The sequence below is a fragment of the Pogona vitticeps genome, chromosome 5 (genome assembly GCF_051106095.1).
Source record: "Pogona vitticeps strain Pit_001003342236 chromosome 5, PviZW2.1, whole genome shotgun sequence".
NCBI lineage: Eukaryota > Metazoa > Chordata > Lepidosauria > Squamata > Agamidae > Pogona > Pogona vitticeps.
In genome coordinates, this window is record NC_135787.1 from 25,753,410 (window position 1) to 25,780,948 (window position 27,539).

The 27,539-nt window shown below is 40.9% G+C and overlaps 1 protein-coding gene across 2 annotated transcripts in view; it reads left to right on the forward strand.

Annotated features, from left to right (window-relative positions):
• The window catches only part of ENPEP (glutamyl aminopeptidase), a 62,738-nt gene extending 35,729 nt beyond the window's left edge, over positions 1 to 27,009 (forward strand). The window contains exons 8-20 of one of the 2 annotated variants that reach the window (XM_073001812.2): positions 183 to 248; positions 7,440 to 7,505; positions 8,070 to 8,221; positions 9,574 to 9,653; positions 11,221 to 11,360; positions 11,489 to 11,544; positions 13,589 to 13,739; positions 17,039 to 17,112; positions 19,091 to 19,192; positions 19,310 to 19,480; positions 20,973 to 21,113; positions 24,097 to 24,178; positions 24,754 to 27,009. In XM_073001812.2, the coding sequence (XP_072857913.2) occupies positions 183 to 248; positions 7,440 to 7,505; positions 8,070 to 8,221; positions 9,574 to 9,653; positions 11,221 to 11,360; positions 11,489 to 11,544; positions 13,589 to 13,739; positions 17,039 to 17,112; positions 19,091 to 19,192; positions 19,310 to 19,480; positions 20,973 to 21,113; positions 24,097 to 24,178; positions 24,754 to 24,891 (1,419 nt within the window). In that variant the 3' untranslated portion in view covers positions 24,892 to 27,009. Of the gene's footprint in view, positions 1 to 182; positions 249 to 7,439; positions 7,506 to 8,069; positions 8,222 to 9,573; positions 9,654 to 11,220; positions 11,361 to 11,488; positions 11,545 to 13,588; positions 13,740 to 17,038; positions 17,113 to 19,090; positions 19,193 to 19,309; positions 19,481 to 20,972; positions 21,207 to 24,096; positions 24,179 to 24,753 lie in introns of those variants that run through there. The other variant, XR_012087768.2, reaches the window with a different exon arrangement.
• The last annotated feature ends 530 nt before the right edge of the window (positions 27,010 to 27,539 follow it).

The window sequence follows — 27,539 nt, forward strand, 5'->3', positions numbered from 1 at the left end:
TAAGAACATGAACAATATGTGCATGTTGTCAGGTTGCATAGAAATAAGAACATTACACTTCATCAGTGTATTTTGCTCAGGCAGGCAAAGGCCTTTCCAAGCATCAGGATGGAACCTCGCTTCTGGACTGAAACTAACACAAAAGACTCAATCTTTTTTCCCCCTAAATTTTGTTTGCTTAGGGAGCCTCAATCCTCCGAATGCTTGAAGACTGGATCTCACCAGAAAAATTCAAAGCTGGATGTCAGGTGAGCAATCTACTGAGATATGAGGGGAAAGGAGGAACATGTGTTCAGACTGGCTCATTGCGTGGGCAGGTCCCCACCACTGCAAAATCATAGCAGGGCCGTTTTGCTTCTCAAGGAGGAACAGACGGAAAGTTATAATTTGGCTTATGCTACAAGCTGGATTTCAGCTGTTATGTTGACCTCATGATGAAGCCACAAAATTCACATTAGAGCTTTTATCTGTCAGCATATCTCTGTTCTAACTCAGTAGAAAGTTTCACACCATTTTTGGAGTGACTCTTATGTGATTGGCATTGATTGATTGATTGATTGATTGATTGATTGATTGATTGATTGATTGATTGATTGATTGATTGATTGATTGATTTGATTTGATTTGATTTGATTTGATTTGATTTGATTTGATTTGTATATCACCCATATAGCCTAAGGTGACTTTCACAACATGATCAAACAGTAAAAATTTAATAGAAAAATAATTAAACAGTTAGAAGCATTCAATATTTAAAAGGCAGTAGACTCAGTGGCTAAAATCTTTGATAGATTTCAATTGATGGGGATGCCTGTCTAAACAACCATGTTTTTAGAGATTTTTTAAAGGTCATCAGTAAGGGGTCTAGAGGCAGTTGATTCCAAAAGCTAGGTAAGAAGGCCTGACTCCTAATCCACTCCATTTGGGCCTCTTACGGGGTCAGCGCCCTCAGACATCCCACCTGGGATGAACAGGTACAACAGGCATTTCTTGCTGGAAGGAGGCATTCTGTCAGGTACCGAGGTCCCAAACTGTTTAGGACTTTACAGTATATGCCTTGAAGCCAGCACAGAAGTGGACAGGTAACCAGTGCAGTGCAGGCGGGGTTGGGGAGATACGTCGGCATTTACTGGCTCTACCCACTAGCCTAGCTGCCATAATTTGGACTTGCTGGAGCTTCCATGTCAGCATCAAGGGAAGCCCCGGGTAAAGAGCATTACAGTAGTCTATTCTTGAGACTACCAGTGGATGGACCAGTGTGATGAGTGACCAAGTGTCCAGGTAAGGGCACAATTGCGCAACACGTCTAAGGTGAAAATAGGCAGATTGGACCACAGAGGCTATCTGGTTCTCCATTGATAGCACTAGGTCCAAAAGAACACCTAGGCAGCACACCTCATCCCTAGTGGGGAGAGTAGCCTTGCCAAAGGAGAAGGAGCTGCCCAAACCACCAACACCAGGGATACTCACCCAGAGAATCTCTGTCTTGTCTGGGTTCAACCTCAGTCTAGTATCCCTCATACACTTCAGCACAGCAGCCAGGCAGTGCTCAAGGGATGGCACAGCATCCACTGCAGAGAGGTAGAAGAGAGATAGAGTAGTGTGTCATCTGCATATTGATGATACATCACTCATAATCTCTGAATGACCTCCCAGTGGTCTGATATAGATGTTAAACAGCAATGGGGAGATGATTGACCCCTAGGACACTCCGCAGTTGAGGTCCAAGGGGTAGATAACTCTCCCAATTGCACTCTCTGGGGGCAGCCCTCGAGGAAAGATTGGAGCCAGTACATAACCAGGCCACCAATAGCCAGTTCAGACAGACTTCCCAAGAGGGCACCGTGGTCAAGAGTACAGTGGGGTCTTGACTTGAGAACTTAATCCGTATTGGAAGGCGGTTCTCAAGTCAAAAAGTTCTCAGGTCAAATCTGCATTTCCCATAGGAATGCATTGAAAACCATTTGATCCGTATCTGCTCTTTTCCGTCCATAGAAACTAATGGGAAGGTGCTATTCCGCCTTCGACCATTAAAGGGGGATATTTTGTTTCTTTTTTTCTTAGGTCAAGAAAGGTTCAGGGAAGGCAGGGAAAATACAGTCCAGGCAGTATAGTACCAGGCAGTCTGAAGACTGTCTCCCAATCCACTCTCTAAACGCTGGGAGGAGTGAGGAAGCAGACAGGCACCCTTTTCACTGGCCAACAGTTACCTGAAAGTTCACATTTTGCACTTTCCCTGCCTCCCACATGGGTTTTTTTTCAGTTTGTAACTCAAATCTAAGTACTTAAGTCAAGTCAGTATTTTCCTATGAGAGCGGTTCTTAAGTCAAAATGTTCTTAACTCGAGCCGTTCTTAAGTCAAGACCCCACTGTATCAAATGCTGCTAAGACATCAAGGAGGATCAGCAGGGACACCTTGCCCCTGTCCAGCTCTCTCAAAAGGTCATCATGCAGGCTGACCAATGTCGTCTCCATGCCGTCACATGGCCTAAACCCAGACTGGAATGGATCAAGGGCATTGTTTTCCTCCAGAGCTGCCTCCACTAGCTTGGTAGGAATAGAGATTGGCATGAATCAAAAAACAAACCAGGAAGTTCATTAAAAATCATTGGTTTGTTAGTTTGTTAGTTTCAAAGTTATCAAAACCAATGAACCCCAACCACCCCAAACCACGAACTAGTTTTGCAATTTCATGAACTTCCTGGTTCATCCCCACCCCGGGTCACCTTCCCACTGCCCTTGTTGCCTCCCTCCCTAACCCTGCTTCCTCTTCATCCTCCCCTACCACCATTTTCAGAGACAGTAGCCTGGCTTCCGTTCCGGGAACCGGGTCGGTTGTCTCTGCACCGACAGTGTAGAAACAATGCTGTGATAACCAAAATAATTCAGGTTAAGTGATACAACATATATCACTTTAAACAGCACTTTGCAGCAGGATAGGATTGCGATGGAGTTAATAGCCATAGCAATGGCATGAAACCTTATCTGTGGAAACTGTGTCTTCTTTAGCTTGCCTGGAGTCAGTGGGAATGCTCTTTTGGCCATATGACTGACATTTTCAGGAGGAGTACTCAATTATTATCATTGTGAGCCATTTCCCTGTAAAGAGATCATTTGCCAACTTTGTAAGTGCCATTAAGCCAACATTCAGTTTCTGTCCCTATTAAAGTACTTTGTGCTTCAGCCCAAGCCCTCTTTGGGGCTGAATCAAATGTTTCTCCTGGCTGCCCTTAGAAGAGACTCTAGCTGTTATGTTGTTTAAAAGAAAATAATTTCCCACATCATTACACATCATGCTGATGCCCTCCCTTATACCACTGATGCATCTAGGGCTGAGAGCCAGAGCTGAAATCAAATTGATAAAGATAATCTGAGCCCACAGTAATGCTTCCACCCACTGTCCCCTTGCTAACAGAGAAAGGTCATGATGATTATTGTGGGAGAGGCTAATTGAATGTATTGCCTTCTACTCCTGCTTCCCTGTTCATCAACAAACTCCAAGGTCATCTGGCCACTGATCTACATATCAGAGCTGTACTTTGCTATAAAATTTATACACTACAGTAGTGTGATCTTCTAAGCGACTCTTATGAAAATACTGCTAGAGACGAGAGGGAGACAGACAGCGCCATCTGCTGTCCTACTGTAGGCAAGAACTTCTGGGAATCACTAGGAAAAAATGAAAGCACCTTCAAGAGAGAGAAAAGCAAGCATTCGTGGAAAAAATGTTGCTTTTCTCCAGTATCTACAAATGCCTAAATCCCTTGACCAGCTTATAAGTGGCCATGCTGGCTATGGGATTCTGGGAGTTGAAGTAAACAAACAAACAAACAGGTTTCCCATCTCTGTAAGTAATGATTTTGTAGTTGAGTGTCATGCTTATTTACTGGGATGAACAGAGCAGGAGTAGTGGAAAACCCAAGCCACGGTGATTTCTTTTTGGCAATGCTAAGCAAATGCTTCTGTGCAGGCAGGGACACCCATCCACATATATATGCAGGTAGTTTCAGAAGGATCTAAAACATCTTTATACATTTGAAAAACTAAAGAAAGGGGGCAAAAGCTCTCTTATCTCTCTGGATCTCTTTCTTTCTCTCTCTCACACACACCCATAAACACAGTTTTATTTTATTCATTTCTTTGTTGGTTTTATTTATAGGCTGCCTTCCTACTGATAAGGGGACCCAAGCTGTCTCACAATATTAAAAGGAATAGAGTTAAGAACATAATAAATTAGACATTGAAAACAATTAAACTATTTGCTAATCAAAATGCAATTGAATAATTAAAAGCAAGTGAACTTTACAAACTCTCTTCACTCTAAAAAGGCATTCGGGGATTCAATCCTGACTGTTAAAAGCCTACCTGAAGTGATGGGTCTTCAGCTATTGGCATAAGGATTAAAGGGCAGCCTGGTTGGTGTCCCTGTTACTATCACTGCTCCTTCCGTGCCATTATCAGGAATGAATTATAAAAGTATCCTTCTCTTTGGGAGTGTTTTCTTTGCAAGAAAGGCCAGTCTTGGCGGATGAAGCTTTTATGCACATTCCCCAGAGTGATGTTGCAGGAGGGTAATGCCAACCTCATCACTTTAGGAAGGGGGAGAGTGAGCCTGACATACAAACCATAGGATCATAGAGTAATGGAGTTTGAAGGAGCCTATAAGGCTATCAAGTCCAACCTTTTGCTCAATGCAGTAATCCAAGCTACCATCCAGTAATATAAGTATTTCTGCCCTTCCCGCTTAGAAAAAGTAACTCAGAAAAGTACTTTTGGACCCCAAGAATCCTGCAGCCCGTATTCTGCTCCCATGATTTCTTGGAATTGGAGTATAAAAAGATAAACTTTTAAAAAAAGCTCTGATGCTTGCCTTTCAGTCACTGGATGAAATACATGACAGTCGTGTATTATGGGGATGATACAGTATGTTGATTGCATAACCAGGGATGGCTAAAGTTACTGGTTTGGATAGCAACTCACAGAATTCCACCATTAGCATTGCCACTCCTGTGGGGGCTGTGGGATTTTGAGTTGTAATCCCAAAAAGTAATGTTCCCCATCTCTATATGGAACCACTTATATTCCAGTTTTGAACTGCAGGCACTTAACATGTATATGTGTTCCACCATATATATGTGTTAAGTGCCATCAACTCACATCCAACTTAAGGTAGCCCTAATAAGGTTTTCAAGACGTATGAGATGTTTAAAGAATGATTTTACGTTCCTCCAGTGAGTTTCTATGGCTGAGTAAGGATTTGAACCCAGGTCTCCTGAGTCCTAGCCCAACACTCTATCTGCTGCACCACACTGTCTCTTTATGACACTCACTATATCCATGAATCAAGGGCAGCTGGGCTGATGCAGATGAACAAAGCAGTTCAAGGTCTTCCTTCCTTCCTTCCTTCATCTACTAGGAACAAGTCTTTGGTAAAGCTATTGGAGTCACAGTTTTCCATTCAAGACCAAATGCCCTGACATACTGTGAATTACATCAGGGCTGAGATTACTCACAACAGCATATAGTTGCTTGGGAAAATACATCACCCACCCAGAAGTGGGAGGATTGCAGCTAGCCTTTGAAGGAGCCAGGATGCTTGAGGGGCTGGCAGATGACAGAGCAGTCCCTGCTGATTAAGAAGTCACTGTCAGCCCTACCTCTACCACAACACACTTGTACTGTAATACAACATTACTATTTGCTAGCTATGTTTATTTTACCAAAGGGGGAAGCAACTGTGCTTAAAAAGACACCTGGAAGAGGGTGGGGGGGGTCATACCGTTTTCCTTGTCTCATGGCAACACTACACGGTCTATTTCATTACCAAGTGTTTATGTACATGTTGTGATAAAATATACTACACAGGTTATGTCCGTGTGTGTTGCTCCCTTTCCCTTCAGTTTCCTAGCAAACTGAGCATTTAATGATACCAAGAAGGAATAGGTATCATCCAGCAAAGTAGCTTTCACCTGTCCTGCTTATCAAATGTAACGATTCTGTTTTCAAAGCTGACCTCAGGTAAAAGTTTGACAGGAGATGGAAAATTATGTCTTAATTAAAACCCAAAATGCAGCAAGGTGGAAGCAGTGGAATTTAAAAGACAGTTCAGCAAAAACACAGCTGTTTCCTGACATGGCAATCCAGAGTGAGTGATGTGCTTTCCACCATACTTCAGTCTTGCATGTCTGCAGGATCCCTTCTCTGGTGCCTAAAAGAAAGTTTCAACACTTTTGAAAGGACGGGTCTATTTTTTTGTCCAGCAGTGACATTGGGAGTCAGCATTTTCCAGCCTGACACATTTATTGGGCAGTACATTAGAGGAGTTTGCGAGCTTGGAGAGAGAGTTCTCTGGCTGTGTTCTTTTTTGTTTTGTTTTGTTTACTGAAGCCTACATGGTGTACCTGGATTATAAATTCCTGTCTTGTTAAATGGATGAGAGTTATTTTAAGAAGTGTTCTTGAATAATGGGAATGTAAGGTGGACCAGAGTATAATGAGAACAATCTGCTCTCTTACATAAATAGCTTTTAATTGAAAGGATTAGTTAAGGTCAGTGAAAGTTACATTTGAAATTATGTTTTAAACCATACATAGGTTTCTTTTTCTTTCCTCTCCTTTTCAAAAAATGAATTGAGATCTCCTGGTTGTTGTGGGTTTTTCAGGGTCTTGAAGGTTGTGTTCTGAAGGTTGTTCTTCCTAACGTTTCGCCAGTCTCTGTGGCTGGCATCTTGAGATCTCCCTTACTCATGGAGCTGGCTAGATTGCTCACTGGTTTAGGTGTCTGGCTATGGGGCCAGAGGTTGGGAATACAGTCAATTCCACACTGTATCTCCTGCAAGTAGAGCCAGCCTGTATGACCTTGGGCAAACTGCACAGTCCCAGGGCACCCTCAGGAGAAGGGAATGTTAAACCTCTTCTGAGTATTCTCTACCTAGAAAACCTTGAAAAGGGTCAGCATAATTGTAATGGTAATTATTATTGGTATCACTCATGTTGCAGTGCTTTTCTATAAAAACTATTTTATTTCATTTAGATGATTGAATTTGCTGGGTGTTTAGTGTTTTATAATTGTTGATCCTGGAAATCTTCTACACCAGAAGTGATTGGAGTGCAATTCCCATCAGCTGTAGTCAGCATAACCACTGGTGAAGAATGATGGGAAAATGAGGTCAATCAACATCTCCTGGGCCACAAGTTGCCCATTGCTGATAAACATATTTATTCACAAATAGTACTTTGTTCAATAGAATTTCTGGCATCATCACCTTGGATTGTGCCTAGAAAATATTAGAAAGAAAGTCAGAATGTGTAATTGAGACTTATTGATTCACACTCTCAAGAAGGTGTCCAGTACTTCCTTAAGAATTTAGCTTGAGAACATACTGACTGTCATGATGAGTGATAATGCTATATCTGGACTCTTTCTGTTTTCTCCCACAGAAATACCTGGAATACTATAAGTTTAAAAATGCAAAAACTGATGATTTCTGGAAAGCAATGGAAGAGGTGTGTAGGTTCTTTATATAAAATATTTCTGTTCTTCTCTTATGCAATACCACTTCCCCCTTTTGCTTTGAAAGATAATGATATGGACAGTATCTCCATTTATTTCAAATGTAGCTCTTCTGGATCACACAAAATCCTACTGAGAGCTGCATTTTTTTTCCTGAACAATTTTGGGGAGAATGATCAGGTGTGCTGGTGGGACTTAAGCCATTGCAAGATTGCTTTCCCTGGTGCCTAGTAGAACCATGAAGACTACTTCTTAAAAACTCTTCCTATTAGAAACACTAGTAGTTGGTCTCAACTCTTTTTATTTCAGCTGCCTTGCCATGTCTTGAACATCTGCCTCTTTAAGGGCTGCAAGATGTGGCAATCCTTTTAGGGAAGCCATTTGCTTTGCCTCATGTGTTGTATTTACAGTCATTTGGACCAATGATGTCCATGTGATTCCTAACGTCAGAATTTAAGAGAGAAAACTGTTCTTTCTATAGGTTCTACCTCCTGAGTTATATCCTTTTCCCCATCTGCTTGGCCTTTCTCAACATGATCATCTACTATTATTCTTAGGTGAGTGGTGAGTCAGTCAAAGAAGTAATGGACACCTGGACGAGACAGATGGGATACCCTGTGCTGGATGTGCATTCGAACTTAACAATCACACAGAGGCGTTTTCTCCTAGATCCCAATGCAGACCTTTCTCAGCCACCTTCAGAGTTCAGGTATGTTTTCTTCAACATTTGAGTATGTTTTTGCAATGTTAGTTAGAGACCAGACTGAGTCTCATTTTGCTTCTTCTTAGTGACTTCACTGCATGAATTGCATTCAGAAGTTAGACACTACAGAACATGGGAATGGGTAAAGTGTGACCCTCTAGATCTTCAATTCTCCGTTAGCACTACTCAGCAAAGGCAGTAGTGAGAATACTGAGAAATGTAATCCAATAACATCTGGAGAACTCCATGTTGCCTACACTGCTATTGAGGGATAATTTCTTTCAGCCCTTACATCAGGGATAGGCACCTATTGCCCTCCAGATGTGGTTGGATTGCATTTCCCATCTGCCTGAAATAACATGACCAGGAGTCAGGAATGAAAGAGCTGTTAAGAGCCTCGTGGCGCAGTGGTTAAAATGCTGTACTGCAGCTAAAACTGTGCTCACGACCTGGGGTTCAAATCCCAGGTAGCTGGCTCAAGGTTGACTCAGCCTTCTATCCTTCCAAGGTTGGTAAAATGAGTACCCAGCTTGCTGGGGGGAGGGCAATGTGTAGCCTGTATAATTAAATTGTAAACCGCCCGGAGAGTGCTTGTAGCGCTATGGGGCGGTATATAAGTCCAATAAATAAATAAATAAATAAATAAATAATATGAAAATGTAGGGAAGCCCAGGTTTCTCATGATATATGCTGTTATATGCTGTCAAGTTGCTTCTGGCTTATGGGAATCCTAATAGGGTTTTCAAGTTATGTCAGATATTCAAGGAATACTACCATCCTCTATGTTTCCATGACCAAGCAGGAATTTGAACGGAAGTGTCCCGAATCCTACTCCAGCACTCTGTCTGTTGAACTGCATTGGCTTTTCTCATCCTTATCCTAGCAAAATAATTCCAGCTTCACTCAAACTAACCTTGTGGATTTTACATAATTGCTAGCCTCTTTTAAATGCTGTCAGCTCATCAACCTCTTTGAAATGTGTTGCCATATTTTTTGTGTGAATGGTTATAAGAAGTTCTGTGGAGTTTTTTCACCCAGATAGGGTGACTCCAAGATAGTTTGGTGCCTGAGACAATGGTACCCATTCCCAAAATAGACTGTCAGTTGCCTCTTAACCAAAACTGGCAGTGGGGTAGATTTACTGCAACACAGTTGAGGACAGCCAGTTGGGGAGCATCAGGACAAGCCTTATTGTCTGTCTCTAACTGAGAAGGCTGGTCTATGTGTTTTTTATGTTGGAGAGCCTAGAAAAGTAACAATTTTCCTTTATTTCAAGACCATGAATAATCATATACATGTACAAAACGTTATGCATATTTAGCTACATTTTAAAAAATCTCCCCCCCCCAAATCTTCAGTTACAGGTGGACTATTCCAGTGAAATGGAATAGGGGTGAAATAACTCGTACACAACTCTACAATAAATCAGTATCTGCAGGTAACTATTTATCAGGCAATGACTATCTATGAAATATGACTTTTTAAGAAGCAAGGAAAGGAGAAACATTGAGTTAAATACAGTATAAGTAATGCAGAGGGGGGACGTTTCTCATTGGTGGTTTTATACAATGAAATGCATAGCCTTCATGCTTAGCTATCTCAGTCATTTTAAGCTGAAAAGCTTAAACAAATCTAGATGACATTGCTACTGTTTGTCTAAATTCAAATAATTAAACATAGGAGGTAAGGATTTGAATGAACAGCCCTATTCAGAAGTTATTGAATTCATAAGTTTGAACATGCTTAGAGGGCAGCATGTAGCTATGGTTTCTCAGAGTAAAATACATATGTAGTAAGTGAAACAAATTAAAAGAAAAAAAATCTATATTGATGACCATGAGGTGGAAAGACACACAGAAGACAAATGAGTCTAGAAAGGAAATCAAGCCAATAAAAGCCATGAAATTAGATACTGGATGTTAATTCGTTCCGCGAAAATCTCTGTCTTGCAAAAACATCGTCTTGCAAAATGTGGTTCCCCATTGGAATGCATTTAAATCTATTTAATGTGCTCCAGTGGGGGAAAAAATCATCATCTTGCGAAAACCGTCCATAGAAAACATCGTCTTGTGAAATGCGGTTCCCCATTGGAATGCATTGAAATCTATTTAATGCGTTCCAATGGGGGGGCGCAAACCGTCTTGTGAAGCATCGGTCTAAAAAAAAAGTCTTGTGAAACGCAGTTCCCCATTGGAATGCATTGAAATCTATATAATGTGTTCCAATGGGGAAAAAAACCGTCTTGTGAAGCATCAGTCTTAAAAAAAAAACACCAACTTGTGAAGCATAGACCCAAACATCGTCTTATGAAAATCATCCATAGGAAAAATCGTCTTGCGAAGTGCAACAGTGGTTGCAAAAACCCATCGTCTTGCGGATTAATTGTCCTGCGAGGCAATCGTTTTGCGAGGCACCACTGTGTATGCTCTTATAGTTATCTTGCCCTCATTTACTTCCAATGGCTATAATACAAGGCCTTCTTCTTCTTTGCTTCTGAGAAAAGCAACCTAGTTACCACAGTAAGATGAAATTTTCTGTAGTCTCAAGTTGAGATGGGCTGCCTTGTTGTAACTGGTAGTTCACTTCCTTACTTAGGATTAGTATTTGTCATTGTTGAACACACCTGAGATGTCTGGAGAACCTTCTCCTAGTAATCTTTTCAATTGCCCAAAGAAGTAACTTCTTCAGGCTCTGTAATAAGTATCTTGGATCAGGAACTGGAACTGATTTTTGTGTGTTCCCTCGCTCAAGGCTAATCTTATGATTATCATTCTGGACTACATGCTAACCTGATTTCACAGCAATTAAAAGAAGCTTGGGATAAGTTTCAGAAGTGTAAAAAAGAAAAGAATCTGCCTGTGTTTACTGTGAACTAATCATTGCTGGAAGTGGTAGCCAATCTCTCTCCACCCCTACCCCCCAAAAAGAACAAACAATGCTTGCAGTCTGTCTAACCTGGTTGGCTTAGAAATTTAGGCATCATTTCTATCTTTTTACATCTGCAGGCATTACAATTACACCGCCCAGTGATCCTGCTGCCAGTTCCTTCTTGAAAGTGAACCAGAATCACGTTGGGTTTTATTCTGTCAATTACGAAACACAAGTCTGGGATGACTTGGCCCATATTATGGTGAACAGCCCCCAGGTCAGTCTGCTGAAATTGTTCTAGCCATCAGTTTATGTGGGATGTGTATGTATGATTGTTTGCTCCCTGCATCTTGGTCTAACCCACTGAATGTCAGCCATGTCTTCTTTCTTTTTTTCTTCCACTAGAATTTCAGTCAGGCTGACCGTGCTGGCTTCATTGAGGATGCTTTCTCCCTGGCTAGGTAGGTGTCTGAATGAAATGATTACGGTAGACACATTGGCTGGAATCCTTGGGTATAATGATATGCTGTGTGAATGGGATGATGTCATCATCTGGAAGAGGGAATATTTAATTTAAAGTAATTGAAAGCTTTCTAATCTCTCCTTTCAGGTGGAATGGCTCCCCAAGGCTCCCTTTTGCCTTGTGGAAGCCTTTATGAGCATCAGGATGTGGCGGCGGAAGCCTTTATATAGCTAAAAGTCACCGACGGATCATAGTTAGCAGTGATTTTCCAATAGTAAAGCTTTCAATTAATTTAAATTAAATATTCCTTTTGCCAGATGATGGTGTAACTTTACACTAGAAGATTCTGGCCATTGTGTTTCCACTTACATATTGAAGTTTCCATAGTGTTGTTACAACATATTATGAGAAAATATTTTCAAAAATATGTATTTAGGTACAGATGTGTCACTGGATTATAGACTATCCATACTGGATTACTAATGAAATGAAACATATTAAAGTCATGTCTGAATATATTCAAAACTGATACGGACCAGAAGCCGGCTAAGGATGCAATCAGGTGGTGAATTCTCTCACAGTTTGGGCTACTTTTGATGCAGTTGGGTTCAGTCTGTTTTCTGGTGACTACACAATGGGCAGGTTAGACCACTGTAATGTGCTCTATGTGGGGCTGCCTTTGAGGCTGCTGCAGAAACTACAGGTAATGCAGAATGTGGCGGCCAGACTACTTAGTGGAGTGAAAAAATACCAACATATCTCACCCACCCTGACCGCATTGCATTGGCTGCCCATCTGATTCCGCATCGACTTCAAAGTGCTGATGCTTACGTACAAAGCCCTAAACGGTTTAGGGCCTCGATACTTGGTGGAAGGCCTACTCCCACCAAGATCTACCCGTGTCACTCGTGTGAACCAGGAGGTGAGGCTGAGGAGCCTAACGCCGAGGGAGGCTCAGAAGGAAAAGACAAGAAATCGGGCCTTCTCAGCAGTGGCTCCTCACCTCTGGAACAACCTACCTCCTGAGATTCGCGTTGCTCCCTCGCTGGGTATCTTTAAAAATCAATTTAAAACATTGATGTTTCGGCAGGCCTTCCCTCCAGACAATTCCTGATGCCCTCTTCTCTCCCTCTCCTATTGTTTCCTCCCATCTTGTCTAATGTTTCTTCTATGTAAAAATTGTTTTTATATTTACCTTTTGTGCTATTTTATGCTGTTAGCCACCTAGAGTGGTCTTAACCAACCAGATAGGTGGGATAATAAATAAATAAATAAATAAATAAATAAATAAATAAATAAATAAATAAATAAATACCTATGAGAGCAACAGCAGACCAAGGAGGCTGCAGGCAATTGTGTCTCCTTGAAGGCAGATGAGGGGAAAAACATGATGCCATGGCTTTCCCATGCAATAGGGTACATGAGAAGCTGTTCAGACATAAATGCTTTCTCCTGAGCATGAAGGGGCAATTCCTTAAAGAGCCACACATTTGACTGCAGGACAGAGCTGTGGGCAAGATCTTGGTATCAGAGAAAATAAGCTTTCTCAGTGTTGCCTAGTCTCCCTTTTGTTCCATGGATAATGCAAATATTACATCTTGCCTTGCTTTTATATTGTAGGCCTTATTCTTGTAGTGTGCTTTGAAATATTGAGTTAAGCCACTGGTTCTTAACCTTTGTTACTCAGGTGTTTTTGGACTACAACTCCCAGAAGCCTTCACCATCAGCTCTGCTGGCTGGGGTTTGTGGGAGTTGCAGTTCAAAAACACCTGAGTAACCCAAGATTAAAAACCACTGAGTTAAGCCATTTATAAATATTTGTATATAAATAAACATCTAAAACTATTATTGTTGTTGTTGTTGTTGTTGTTGTTGTTGTTAGTTTCCAGCACCATTAAAATAAGTTTGAACTATTTGAAGTGGAAGAAGCAAGACTATATGTAGCCAGTTCTAAATCAGATGATTATTGGTTATAGTTCTAAAGTCTGCTCTTGAAAAACTGAATAGGATTGCAACAAGTTTATTGGTTTTTAATTCCTCAGAGCCAGACTTCTGAGATATTCTTATGCCTTGAACTTAACAAAATATCTGGAAAAGGAGGAAGAATATATACCATGGCAAAGAGCTATAGTAGCTGTATCTTATATTGGAGACATGCTTCAGGATGATAACGCACTCTATCCAAAATTTCAGGTAAGATTGTCCATTCTAGTTTTCTACAGGCAAAACAAAAACAAAAACATGCCATTATAAAAAATAAAGATTTTTAGAATTACACCAGAAGGCTAGATTAATATTTATTGATTTGGTTTGATTTGATTTCTTGCATTTATATCCTTTCTTTCCTTCAGTGAACACAAAGCATGGTGTCATCCACCCCACTTTCTTGGAACATCATTGTACCATGTGGTCTACATGATGTTCAACACTTGGAAAACAAGTTTGCTTGTTTTACTTTTAAAGTGGCTTTTGAAGACATGTTCATCAGACATGTTCGTCAAAATACAACTTTTTCGACTCTGACTATGCACATATAAAATATTTTTAGCAAAAAAGTAATAATGATTCTGACATAATTAATTAGATTACAAAAGTGAGGAATGTGTTATTCATTAATCTTTTAAATCATGTTATTTTAAAGGCCCTTTCCCTCCAAATAGCACTCTCAAAGTGACAAATTGCAAGATCAATAAATGCAATGAAAAGCAAAATAATAATTTTAAAAAATAAAAAAAAATCAAAATAATAACAAAATCTTGAGCAACATACACACACATACAGGGAGCAAGAGAGCTGCCAAATAGATATTTGGGCAGGCATGGGATTCTAGCTAAGCACCATCTGAATGACTGTAATGACATGCTGAAACCATCTGTAATTCAGCAGAAATAGGAGGATCTCAGTGTGTCATCTCATCTTATCACTATTTCATTATGGATAATTTGATAAGTCATTATAATTACTTGTCTTAAAACTCTCCTTAAAACATGAACACTGAAGCAAAGTTTTGCAGGGCGAGGAGGTTTAACAGCAATCCTATTCTCTGATATAATTGAAGAGTAGTTGTACATTTACGTGGGGTAGATACAGGGTACAGGAGAATAGAAAGGGAAAAAACAGAGATCTGTTCAAGAAAATTGGAGATGTTAAAGAAACATTTCATGCAAAGATGGACATGGTAAAGGACAAAAATGATAGGGACCTCACAGAAGCAGAAGAAATCAAGAAGAGGTGGCAAGAACACACAGAGGAATTATACCAGAAAGATCTGGATGTGTAGTTGCTGGCCTTGAGCCAGACATCCTGGAGAGTGAAGTCAAGTGGGCCTGAGAAAGCATGGCTAACAACAAGGCCAATGGAGGTGATGGCATTCCAGGTGAACTATTTAAAATCTTAAAAGATGACATTGTTAAGATGCTACACTCAATATGTGAGAAAGTTTGGAAAACTCAGCAGGGGCCAGAGGATTGGAAAAGTTTGGTCTACAAACCAATCCCAAAGAAGGGCACGCTGGCAAGGTTATGCTCAAAATCCTCCAAGGCAGGCTTGGAGGATTTTGGCTTCAGCAGTATGTTTTGGCGTCAGCAGAGAACTCCTAGAAGTACAAGCTGGATTTCGAAGGGGCAGAGGAACTAGAGACCAAATTGCTAACATATGCTGGATTATGGAGAAAACCATAGAGTTCCAGAAAAACATCTACTTCTGCTTCATTGACTACATAAAAGCCTTTGACTGTGTGGACCACAGTAAACTATGGTGAGTTCTTAAAGAAATGGGAGTTCCTGATCACCTTATCTATCTCCTGAGAAATCTATATGTGGGACAGGAAGCAGCAGTTAGAACTGGATATGGAACAACTGATTGGTTCAAAATTAGGAAAGGAGTACAACAAGGCTGTATATTGTGCCCCTGCTCATTTAACTTATATGCAGAATACATTATGCAAAAGGCAGGACTGGAGGAATCCCAAGCTGGAATCAAGATTGCCAGAAGAAACATCAACAACCTCAGATATGCAGATGATACCACTCTGATGGCAGAAAGTGAGGAGGAATTAAAGAACCTCTTAATGAGGGTGAAAGAGGAGAGCACAAAAATGGTCTGAAGCTCAACATCAAAAAGATCATGGCCACTGATTCCATCACCTCCTGGCAAATAGAAGGGGAAGATATGGAGGCAGTGACAAATTTGACCTTCCTGGGCTCCATGATCACTGCAGATGGTGACAGCAGCCACAAAATTAAGACGCCTGCTTCTTGGGAGGAAAGCGATGACAAACTTAGATAGCATCTTAAAAAGCAGAGACATCACCTTGCTGACAAAGGTCCACATAGTCAAAGCTATGATTTTTCCTGTTGTGATGTATGGAAGTGAGAGCTGGACCATAAAGAAGGCTGACAGCTGAAGAATTAATGCTTTTGAATTGTGGTGCTGGAGAAGACTCTTGAGAGTCCCCTGGACTGCAAGGAGATCAAACCTATCTGTTCTGGAAGAAATCAACCCTGAGTGCTCACTGGATGGACAGATCCTGAAACTGAGACTCCAGTGCTTTGGTCATCTGATGAGAAGAGAAGACTCCCTGGAAAAGACCCTGATATTTGGAAAGAGTTGAAGGCAAGAGGAGAAGGGGATGACAGAGGATGAGATGGTTGGACAGTGTCATTGAAACTACCAACATGAATTTGACCAAACTTCAGGAGGCAGTGGAAGACAGGAGGGCCTGGCATGCTCTGTTCCATGGGGTCATGAAGAGTCAGACACAACTTAATGACTAAACAGCAACAGATACAGGATCTAACAGTTTGTCAATCTTTCCTAGCACTGATGCAAGAGAGAATTACTGCTAGTAGCCTCAAGGAGAGAACAACACAGGGATAATATTTCACTGGGACAAGTCCTGTTGACACAACAGATTGCAGACTTTTGAGACAACAATGGGTGAAGTTATAAAGTATATGGTGGGAAGACTCATTGGCCAAACACAGTGACAGTTGGGTGAGGAGTAACCTGATTATTTTGCTGAAGCCTCACCCACAACTGTCTTAGTGAAACTCCACCTGCGGTCAATGATCTCCTAAATGCAAAGATTCCAGCTGTGTTCTCTGACTAACATTAGCCCAGGATAAACAATCAACTCATCTTTCCAGTAATAGTCTCATCTCGATTTCACAAACTGCAGGGATAATAATCTATTGAGCTCTGCTCCTACACAATCCAGTGGGTTTCAGTTTTCTTACCTAGGAACCAAGCATAGTAGACTGAAATCAGGGCATCAGACTACAATGGGGCTGCTCTACTGACCCGGAAAGTCATTGCTTTCATGTCTTAACAAACCACATATTGAAAGTAAGATCATTCCTATTGCTGTTGCTTTCATTAAAAAAAACCCAGATAATACATAATTGGGAAACCTCCTTGTTGGAAACTTCACAATGATTACTGGTGCCTCTATGGAAATTGCTTTGCACATTGTTCTTGTGTTTGTCTTCCAGGAATATTTCCGCACCTTGGTCAAACCCATAGCTGAGAAGTTGGGATGGAATAACGATGGGGGCCATATCAATAGGTGAAACATTTCTTTCCATTATGGGTCAAATAAAGGGGAATGTATGTTTCCTACCTCCCAGTGACCAGCTGCAAAATAAAAGCAGGTTAACTTGTAACCTGCCAAATGAGGCAAGGTCATACCAGGATGAACAGAGTTCTTTTACCTGTTAAGGGAGCTCTGCTTCCAATTACATGCTAACTTTGTCATCTAGTTTGGGACTCTCTCTATATAGATATATTTATAGATATAGATATAAATATAGATATGTACAAACCTGAGCATGTTTCTTTCCTCTGATCTTTTCAAGTACATCAGTCCCTTAAAGGGCTTAGGTTGCAAATTAATGCCGCAGTCTTGTGCATATTAATGAAACATAAATGCATCCTAACTGATCACTGCAAAGCAGCTAGGGCCATTATCATTAAACAGGCAATCAATGCTAAGTTAAATAAGTCTTTGAATAACTGCATATGAGAAAGAAAACGTGAGCAAAAGTGTGGGGTGATGGTGATGTTAAAGTAAGATCATGACCACAATTCTTCACCCCCACTCCTCCTTTGAAGATCACCACCGACCTACAGTGTATCTTTCTCCTTTTCATTCTCTCTTTCTGTCCCCCACCACTAGCATGCAGACTCCTGTTAGAAATATAGTCCCAACAGAGATAGCAACTGATAAGAACCAGGAGGAGCTCAGGTATAGACAACAGATAGCTCAAGTGTGTTTTCCCCATATTTTTTTTTCTTTTTAGATCTTTATGCAGATTAATACTCATTACTTTCTTCCTTTTCTTTCTGAGATTTCTCTTCTTGCTGTTCCATTTTTTTATTAGAGAAATGGCTGCAGACCTGTATAAAAGTTAGTATAGGGCTTTTTCAACCTATGTTTAGGGTTCTTTATCCTCCTGCACTATCCCTCAATGGGTTTCCTAGAATACAATAAATAGTGAGTTTATTTTTCCTTTTTGACAGTCTTGAGAGCGATTTGTTACAGCTCTGCACAGGGTTGCTGTAATGAGCCAGTAAATGCCAATTAATCCTAACCCATGTAAAATTGCTGTTGACTGAATGAGGATTGGAGGCAAGGGTTTTCCAGACTCTTAATATATACTAGGAATGGGCAACTTGGTGTGGAGCACACTGGGTTCTCCCCAAATCTACTGGAGACCTCACTACCATCACCACCTAAATTCAGTGAAAGCCATCAGCATCACTGCTGAGGCTGCCACCATTGATGCTAAGTTCAGTAGTAACTACAGCAGCTTTCTGTGGTAAAGATGTAGGCCAGAGCATCTTCTTGCCTTCTCAAAGGGGACAGAAGAGCAGGGGTGTTGTTTTTCTTTCTTTCTTGACAGCACCACTGACACTTATTTGTTAGTTTTCGGCAGTTGCACCTGGGGTTTTCTGCCAGTGGCACTGCTGGCTGCATGCTACTCGCTCCTAATATAGCCACTAATGTTCTCCAGCTTTCACATGCTATGCCTCAAGTTGTATGTTTCCTGAAATCTCCACATAAGTCTATGAATCACATACATCGGATTTCTTGGAGCAGGGGGGTTAATATGTAACTCTCTTGCAGCTAAAGTAAAATAAGTCGTGTGGCACCCTAAAGGCTAATACAGTTTGTTTGGCAAAAGCTTTCATGGGCTGCAGCCTACTTCATTGGCTACACAGGTATAATAGACTGTAATCACTGCATATATTGACTGGTATATACTAGAAAAGGCCAGAATTCAGGGACTTGCTTCAAGTCCATGCAAAAGCATCAGTTCAGGACCCCTCCCTTTAAATAGTAAATTCTTCTGCCATACCATCTAACAACTTTCCATAATTCTCCCACTCACTGTTAGAAATGCTTTCTCATGAGCTATGCACGCTGTTCTTTCAGAGGCATAAGCCCAGGGGTGTACAAAACTGGTTGCACAGAGCTGAACCATTATTTAATATGCAACCTATGCAGAACTAAGCAGATTTCTCTCCCTCTTCTTTCCTTCCAGTCTCCTTCGTACAACAGTTCTAGACTTTGCATGTGACATGAATGATCCAGAAGCTTTGGATAATGCAACTCGTTTATTCAATAATTGGCTAAATGGAGCAAGGTGAATATTTGTCTGTTTTCATAGGTTTCATTCAAAGAAACACATGGTATACATACACAAAGTAAAATGAAATATATCTCCTCCTTTCATGATTTTTTTTCATTCCCCCAATGGTAGTCTAGATGTAAATCTTCGCCTCTTGGTGTATCGCTATGGGATGCAGAACTCTGGAAATGAAGAAGCCTGGAATTATATGTTCGAGAAGTACAAAAATACACAATTAGCTCAAGAAAAGGAGAAGTTGTTATATGGCCTGGCATCAGTGAAAAATATTACCCTATTGGACAGGTTTGTTTAAAAAAAGATTATTGGTTTTTGTTTTTAAATAAAAAGCAGACTTGGCTTTCAGAGCAATGTATAGTACAGAAACAAAAAAATGATTAAGAAAACCCCATCATATTACAATATTAACCTAATGTTGGCACATTTTTGTCCCTGCTTTAAAAAAAAGTACATGGCTGAAACGTGCTGCAGAATGCCTATCTTGTAGGTTTAGTTCTGTGTGGATTCTGTAACAAATGGGTCTGTCCACACTGACATATAGATAATGTTATATGGATGGAATGGTTTGCATCAGAAAAAAGACCTCATCCTGAAGTGTTTCTAATCAGAATGATCCATTCTTCCCCTTTAATGAGACCTTTTGGGTCCAACAGTTGGGCATGCATTCTTGTTTAGCCTGAAGAGAGCAGCCTCCAACAACCTCTGCCATTGTGGCTGCAGATTCCAAGGGAAGAGAGAGCAAGTTGAGAGAGAACAAGGGAAGGGAAGCAGATGGGAAGAGAGCAAATGAAACAGTAGTGACAGAGGGAGAGGAGTGACGTAAAACATAATTTCACTTCCCCTGACCTTCTGCAGATGATCAGGGGAAGTGCTTAATTGGCAACTTTTTTGGCTAAAAGGGATTGTTTCCTGTTTGGAAGAGCACACCAAATAGTCCTACCCCTAAACAGACCCTTTGTAGCCTGATCCACCCCACACCCAAAATGGTAAATATGAAGAGACCGAAAATGTGACTCTGGAGAATTAAAATGTCCCATTTTGATACACGAGGGTTAAAACAAACCAAAGAGTAATTTTTCGGTCAGTATATCTAGTTCCCTGCCCTTCCCACTGAGCCTTCAGGCTACTGTTTCATATAAACTGGTTAGGCAGCAAAGCTCTTTTCAAATGGTGCTCCAGTGCTAACAGGAAGCTGATCACGTGCTATTTAACGGGACTGCTAGTAGGAAGCTTCTGTTGTGGCCTCATGGCACATTTTGCCTTGTACTACGAATTTGAAGTGTACAGCACATGCAAAGGGAATTTTGGTATGGGGTTTTATTTGGCATGCAGTCTGTTCAACTCCACCCAGCTGGCTTGGCCCTATGTGACAATCCCTGTGTATTTAACAGTTAATGCGGGAAGATAGCAAGGCTAGTATGGTGCCTGTGAATTGTCAAGCTTAACATGTTGCTGGCATGGGCATTTGCATGATCTCTGGTTGCACAAGTCAGAGATGACTCCATAGAAAGCAATAGGATTTATGCATGCACAGTAACCCCTTGCACAAATGGAAGGGAAGAAACAACTGTGTATGCGATTGACTGCCATGTGTGCAGTTAAAACAACAACAGCAGGATTTTGGCACATGAAGTGGGGCTTCCCTCCTGTCCCTTTATTTCTTGCAGATCAGTTGTGTCAAAAGCCAGTTTTCAGATGTCATTCACAGCCCCCTTCCGGACAGCTCTAATGAGATGCTAAGCACTGTGTTAATTGCTTCATATCTGATTCCTCCTAGGTATATACAGTGTGTCTACAACACAAGCCTCATTAGGTCTCAAGATGTGTTCACTGTCTTGAGATATATCTCTTACAACCCCTATGGCAAAACGATGGTTTGGGACTGGGTGCGACTCAACTGGGAATATTTAGTTAACAGGTAAGTGCATGCAGGTGCTCAATGTAGTTCGCCTTTCTTTCAAAGCCATGATGGAAGATATGTTACCATTTCCATTTAACCCTACCCACATGTCACCAAAGCTGCAAGATGCCATTGCTTCATTTTGTTCCCTCTCTTCTTTGTGAAAACAAACACACCCTAAGAATGTTATTTGCATAATAAATCTAAAAAATTGTGTTTATATAGAAACTTCCCAAGACATGTTGTTGTCTGATTCAAGAGCAGAGAGGTTGATCAGGTGTCCCCAAATACTTGTAATGCCATGGATACAGTCTCCTCTTTAGAGATGGACTATGTTTGGGGATAATTCTTGCCACATCAGTCTAATAATAATAATAATTGATGAGGAGGATAATGTGCCATCACTTCAATTTTGACTTATGGTGACCCTTTTCTGAATATTCAGAAATGGTTCACCATTCCTTTCTTCTGGGGGAGCCCTGGGACTGTGCAGCTTACCCAAGGACACACAAGGTGGCCCTCCTATCTGGAGGCACAGTGGAGATTGAACTCCAAACCTCTGGCTCCACAGCCAGATACTTATCTCACTGAGCTATCCAGCCAGCTAATCTTCATCATCATGTATTGCCAATTCATTTTTGACTTATTGTAGCCTTTTCTAGGATGTTCTAGGTATAATGTACAGTGGTGCCTCACTTGATGACGTTAATTCATTCCAGCAAAATCTCTGTGGAGCGGAAACGTCGTAAAGTGAAATTAAAAAGCCCATTGAAATGCATCTAAAACCGTTCAATGCATTCCAATGGGCTGAATACCTCAGCATCCAGCAAAGATCCTCCATAGGGTGGCCATTTTCCAGTGCCTGTCTTGTGAAAAACGCCTTCTAAAAACAGCAGGGAGCCATTTTGAGCAGCTGGCGGCCATTTTGAAAACCCGACGATCAGCTGTTTTGATCGTCATAATGCGAAGAATCGGTTCCCGAAGCAGGGAACCGACTGTCACAAAGCGAAAACCCCCCATTAAAATATCATTTTGTGATCACAAAAACATTGTCATGAAGTGGATTCATCGTTATACAGGGTAATCGTTAAGCGGGGCACAACTGTACTCAAATGGTTTACTGTTCCCTTATGGTGGCATTCTAGGACTGTGCAACTTGCCCAAGGCTACACGGGCTGGCTCTTCTCCAGTGGGGAATTGCTCAACATGTGGCTCTGCATTCAAGGACCCTCCAAATGTTATGTGCATACATCAGAATCTCTAGGGCCTGATGAAAACCATAGGCCAACCTGCCAAAGTGGGTGTAGGATGGTTATACCCTAATGGTTGCTGTGCTGTTTACCAAATTCTACTTATTCATTCATTTGTTAAATGTATTAAACACACTCTTTTCCTGCAAGGCACCCAGGATGGTGTACAGTAGGAACACGACAACTTCACAATGAGCAGAGCACCCCAGGAGCAAAAATAAAGCAAAATTCCCTTCTAGCACTCTACCATGCAATAAAGTTGGAGAGCCACATTGAAATTAAAGAACCAGAAAGTATTTACTGCTCTGCATTAAAATGCCAGTGAGACAAAACTGTGTTTACTACTTATTAAGAAAGAAGCTATAACTGGGGTGTTACTGCCCTGTATTTCCACCTTTCCCACCAATCCCCTCTTTGTAGACTGAGACTGCAGATTTAGAAACAGAATGGTGTTCTATTCAGATTCCTGACGTTGCATTTAGATTTCTGATTTATTTATTTTTGACATTTCTGCTATGGATATTGAAAGCACTGTTTTAGAGAGAATAGGGTGAAAAATCAATTAACACAATAATTTTACAGAGCATTACTAATCATGCTGAATTAAAGCTTGTTGGTCAAAATCCTACTGCATAATTAGGATTTTATTAGAATAAAATGCGTGAAAGGCACATTTTCTCACTGGCAGTTAATGAGCTCCTGCCTGGATTTTCAGGCATATGCAGACCTAGTGGACAGACACGAATGTGAATATTCAAGTAGGGACTTGTTACTGAACAACACGAAGCCTTTGCACAGGTGTTAGTACATAGTAGGATTTGGGCTATTAAGAACTGCCTTGAAATCTAAGGACATCTTAGGCATAATGCCCTCCAAAAGTTCCCCCAGTTTTTAGTTGGTGGGCTTATCTGATACCAGAAGCTCTCCAATCAATATGTAGCAGTGAGCCATCATTTCAGTGTTCCCAGATGCCACTGGGGCCACCAATATACTTTCCTCCAATGTCCAGGACTGATGCTATGCCAGGGGCATTTATATGGAACTTATTTGGCAGTTCTCTGCTTGGCATGGATTAGAGGGCCTAGGATAGGTATGAATACTGCTCCCTGTGGTGGTGCTGAGACCTGGTAGCTACCCAAGGGTGCTGGGCTGATGGGTGTGGAAGAGCACAGCTCTTTGTAAGAAATGACTTGGTTCCATAAGTGTTAGGATTATCTGGTATTTAACTTGCAGAGTGCAATGGTCTAGTACATTGATTGTGGTTATTGATAAAAAGCAACCACTTTGACATAAAAAAAAAAGGAAACTTTTTATTTGATATGTTAGGAAATTCTTATGTGGATACCGCAGAAGATAAAGAAACCCCTAGAAAAACCTTCTATGGTTTATAACTTAGAAATTCAGAAATATGGTCTATTGGTTTATAACTTAGAAATTAAGAAACAACAGTAAGTGGGATCAAAGAGAGAAGGAGGAAAGAATTCTAATATTTGTATGTAAATCTAGAAAAGACAAAGGAGAAAATCCACTCCATCTCTCCGTTTCACCAGTTTAGTTATTTGCTACATGGTGCTTTATTCCAACTTGGAAAAGAAGCATTTTATCTGCAAAACAATTTTATCCTCACAACAGTTCTATGATGAGAGAGAGTGACTAGCTTTATACCTGGATGGATATTTGTTCTCGGTCCTATTCTGACACTTCGATCATCCCACCAGACAGTGTTTTACTGACTTATATTATTTTTCCAGATTTACTCTTAACGATAGAAACCTTGGGCGCCTCGTGGCAAGGATAACAGGCACGTTCAACACAGAGCTCCAGCTTTGGCAGGTAAAGATTTCCAGAGTTCTCATATCCAGTTCCCATAAAGCAGTGAGGACCAGTTTGTATAGGACCTAAATGCTCCCAGTCTTCCCATTATGGATGTGCTGGAGGTGGAGAAGAGAGAAGGGAAGGGAACATACAAATCTAGGCAAGGTTATTAAGCATTGAGGCAAAGGACAAGATGGCGTCCTTCCATTGGATGAGCAGAAATTAAATGTGCTTGCTGGCTGGACTCCAACACTGACAATGGGCTAGGAAACTCCTCCCAATCATTAAAAGTAACTTTTTGATGCTCTGGTCAATAAACAACAGACCACAAAGCCAGTAACATAATAAACAGGATGACTGCATGTCTGTATGCGGCTGATTCAAAACCAGTGGGAGAAACCAGGGCTGTTGGGGCAATCTCTCTCCTGAAGATCCTGAAGACATCAGATAATAATAATAATAATAATAATAATTTATTGTCATTGAAAGTATATACACATACAACGAAATTCATAGATAAGCTAAACTGTGGTTAATCTTCTGACAAACAAGTTCTCTTATACTAATGGATGTTCCTGTTTTCTTTTCTTAAGATGGAAGAGTTCTTTGCAAAGTATCCTGATGCTGGGGCTGGAGCAGCATCTCGGAAACAGGCTCTTGAAACTCTGCGGAGCAATATTGAGTGGCTAAAACAACACAGAGAGGAAATAGCAGCATGGCTTGGGAGTTAAGATTGATCACACCTTGCACAATTGTATGGACTTATCGTTCTTCCATATAAACTCTTAGGACTTTATTTTCAAAACACAACAAAATGGGGATTTGTAGAAATCTTATTTTCAAATCCTGACAAAGCTGTCAATATTGGAATACATAATTTATTGAAATGGATGTTCAGATTTACTGGATGCCAACTCTAGATCCTGTCTTATCTCCTAAAACACATGTTCTCATTTAAAGCAGGACTGCTTATAATGTACATAATTCTTATTGCACAGTCAATTACAGGACCTTAGTCTTTCTGCACCACTGGTGTGTATCTGTTCATCACATACACACCTTTGAAAGTAAGACCTTTGTACAAAAATCATATTTTTTCCATGTAGTCAGAATCTCCTTCCCAACATAGTATATCATTCCAATCCATTCCAAGCTAGAATTTTTGTCTCCGACGCCATGAGAGAAAATAAAATTGAAAATATCTTCTCAAAAGGATTGAAAAAGGGAAGAAAAGCACCAAACATCACTTTGTAAAACGGTCCTCATGCATATATTATCTTCCGTTGTATGTAGAGCATACTGATGACTTCCAGTGTTTTGTTAAACTATCATGCTGCTGAAAAGACATTGTAAAGCATAGCAGAGTGTCCTCAGAGAGCATGAGTTTAGTGGAAGAATATATGCTTTGTGTATGCAATATTCCATGCCGATGAATCATAAGGTCAGACTACACATACCCCTACCACATTTTATGCAGATATGCTCCCCCAAGTGGAAAAGGGCATCTGTTTGTCATATCACCCTGATTTTCTTTGTCTGCTTATGTTGTATTTTGTATTCTTTGTTTTGTGATTGGCCATTGGAAGGCAAACATGGTCTTGATTTACAAGTGTGATTGCTGAGGATAATCTACTCTGAAAGAGAAAACACATTCAGTAAGGAAAATCTACTCTGAAAGAGAAAACACATTCCTCTTAATAGCATTGATTAACTCTCAGGGGTTTTTTTTGTGTGTGCTTTTTTAAGGTGGTAGCAACACTTAGGCATTCCTTTGTTTGGGAAGGCCTTTGCCAGAAAGACTACCAGAAGTCAGAATCAATATTATTGAAGTAAACAAAGCAGAGGTACAGCTCAGTATAGGGCAGATTTGTGGTTTCACCTATAGTGAAGGGATCATGCTTGGAGAAACCAGTAGGTGTGGTAGGGAAATTTAGCTGTCAAGATACTTTTACTAAACCTTGCCTCAACCGAGTCTAGCATAGCTGGGTAATAACACCCAAAGTACCTGGAGAGGGCCAGAGGTTTCCCATCTTTGGGATGATAGGTGTGACTGGTATGATAGGTAAATATGCAAATCTGCCCAAATGTCAGGTGCAGATACGTAGCTTTCTTTCATCTGCAATGTTTCTAAGCACTTACTTCAAAGTCACATGGACTTATCAGTCACTATCTGAATGCTACCCCCAAACCAGCCTTTCTGTTGCATATGGTGCTGGCTCAGATTAAACCATGTTGGGAGTTGGAGGCCAGGATCTCTGGAGGATCAAAGCTTGACAACCACAACTCTAAACCAGGGATGGAGAAATGTGTAGCTGTTCAAGCAAGACTAGACTACAGTTCCCATCAGCCCTAGACAGCCAAGTTAATTTTGAAGAGGCAAAATCTGAAAGAAGTTACCTTCTTGGATCACAACTTCCAGGATTCCCCCAACCAGTATGGCCAGTGGCTAGGTCAGCTGGAAACTCAAGGAGCTGTAGTTGAAAAAAGAGGAGATTTTGCAAGCAGTGAAAAGGAGGAGTGGGAGGTGTGGTCCAAGATTATCTTAAGGTCATGTTTTTCCTATCACCGGTTTAAACTTTACACCAAACATGGATCCATCTTCTCTCTTTCATTGCTGTAATAATACACAGAATCAAGGCTTCTAAACATCCATGGACAGGATTGGGATCACTCATCTGTTGATGGTGGTACTGCTCTGATGGGAGTTGTGTGTTCAGTAGCTCTTATGCTTGCAATCAGAATGCCAAACTTTACCGTCTGGATGCTGTGTCAATAATGTGCAGAGCGATGCTGGTTGGTTTTTAAATCACCGGGGAAAATGATGATAAAGTATTTCCAGTTTTTAAAAACTAGGTTGTCCATTTTTTTTCAAAGTATTCTCTTCATATATTCTACAGTAGAGTCAAATAAGCAGCAGTATTATGTGGAAAGGAGTGCTGATGCTTGTCATGTTGATCATTTTAAACCAAGGTGGCCCTTGAAGATGGTTCAGAAGCTTCAGCTGGTGAAATTATCCAGCTTTTAATGAGCATCACTTCAAGCAGGACTTGGAACTAATTGATTCTTAACTGGGCTGGTGTTCTGTGTGCAAAAATATCTGATTCAAGGAATGAGATGTTGCCTGCATCTTGGGGATGGGGAATTTGTTACCATTCAAATGTTGCTGGGGTACAGCACCCATCATTCCTCACTGTGCTGGCTAGGACTGATTGTAGTTGTAGTTCAGCATCTGGAAGGACGTACATTCCCATCTCCTAACCTATAATAATAAGCGTCTAGGAACTGCATTGCTGGAAGGACCCTATGGACCATCACGTCCAGCCCCTGTCAAGGAGGAACAGTGGAGAACAGAACTCCCACCCTCTAGCTCTCTGGCCAG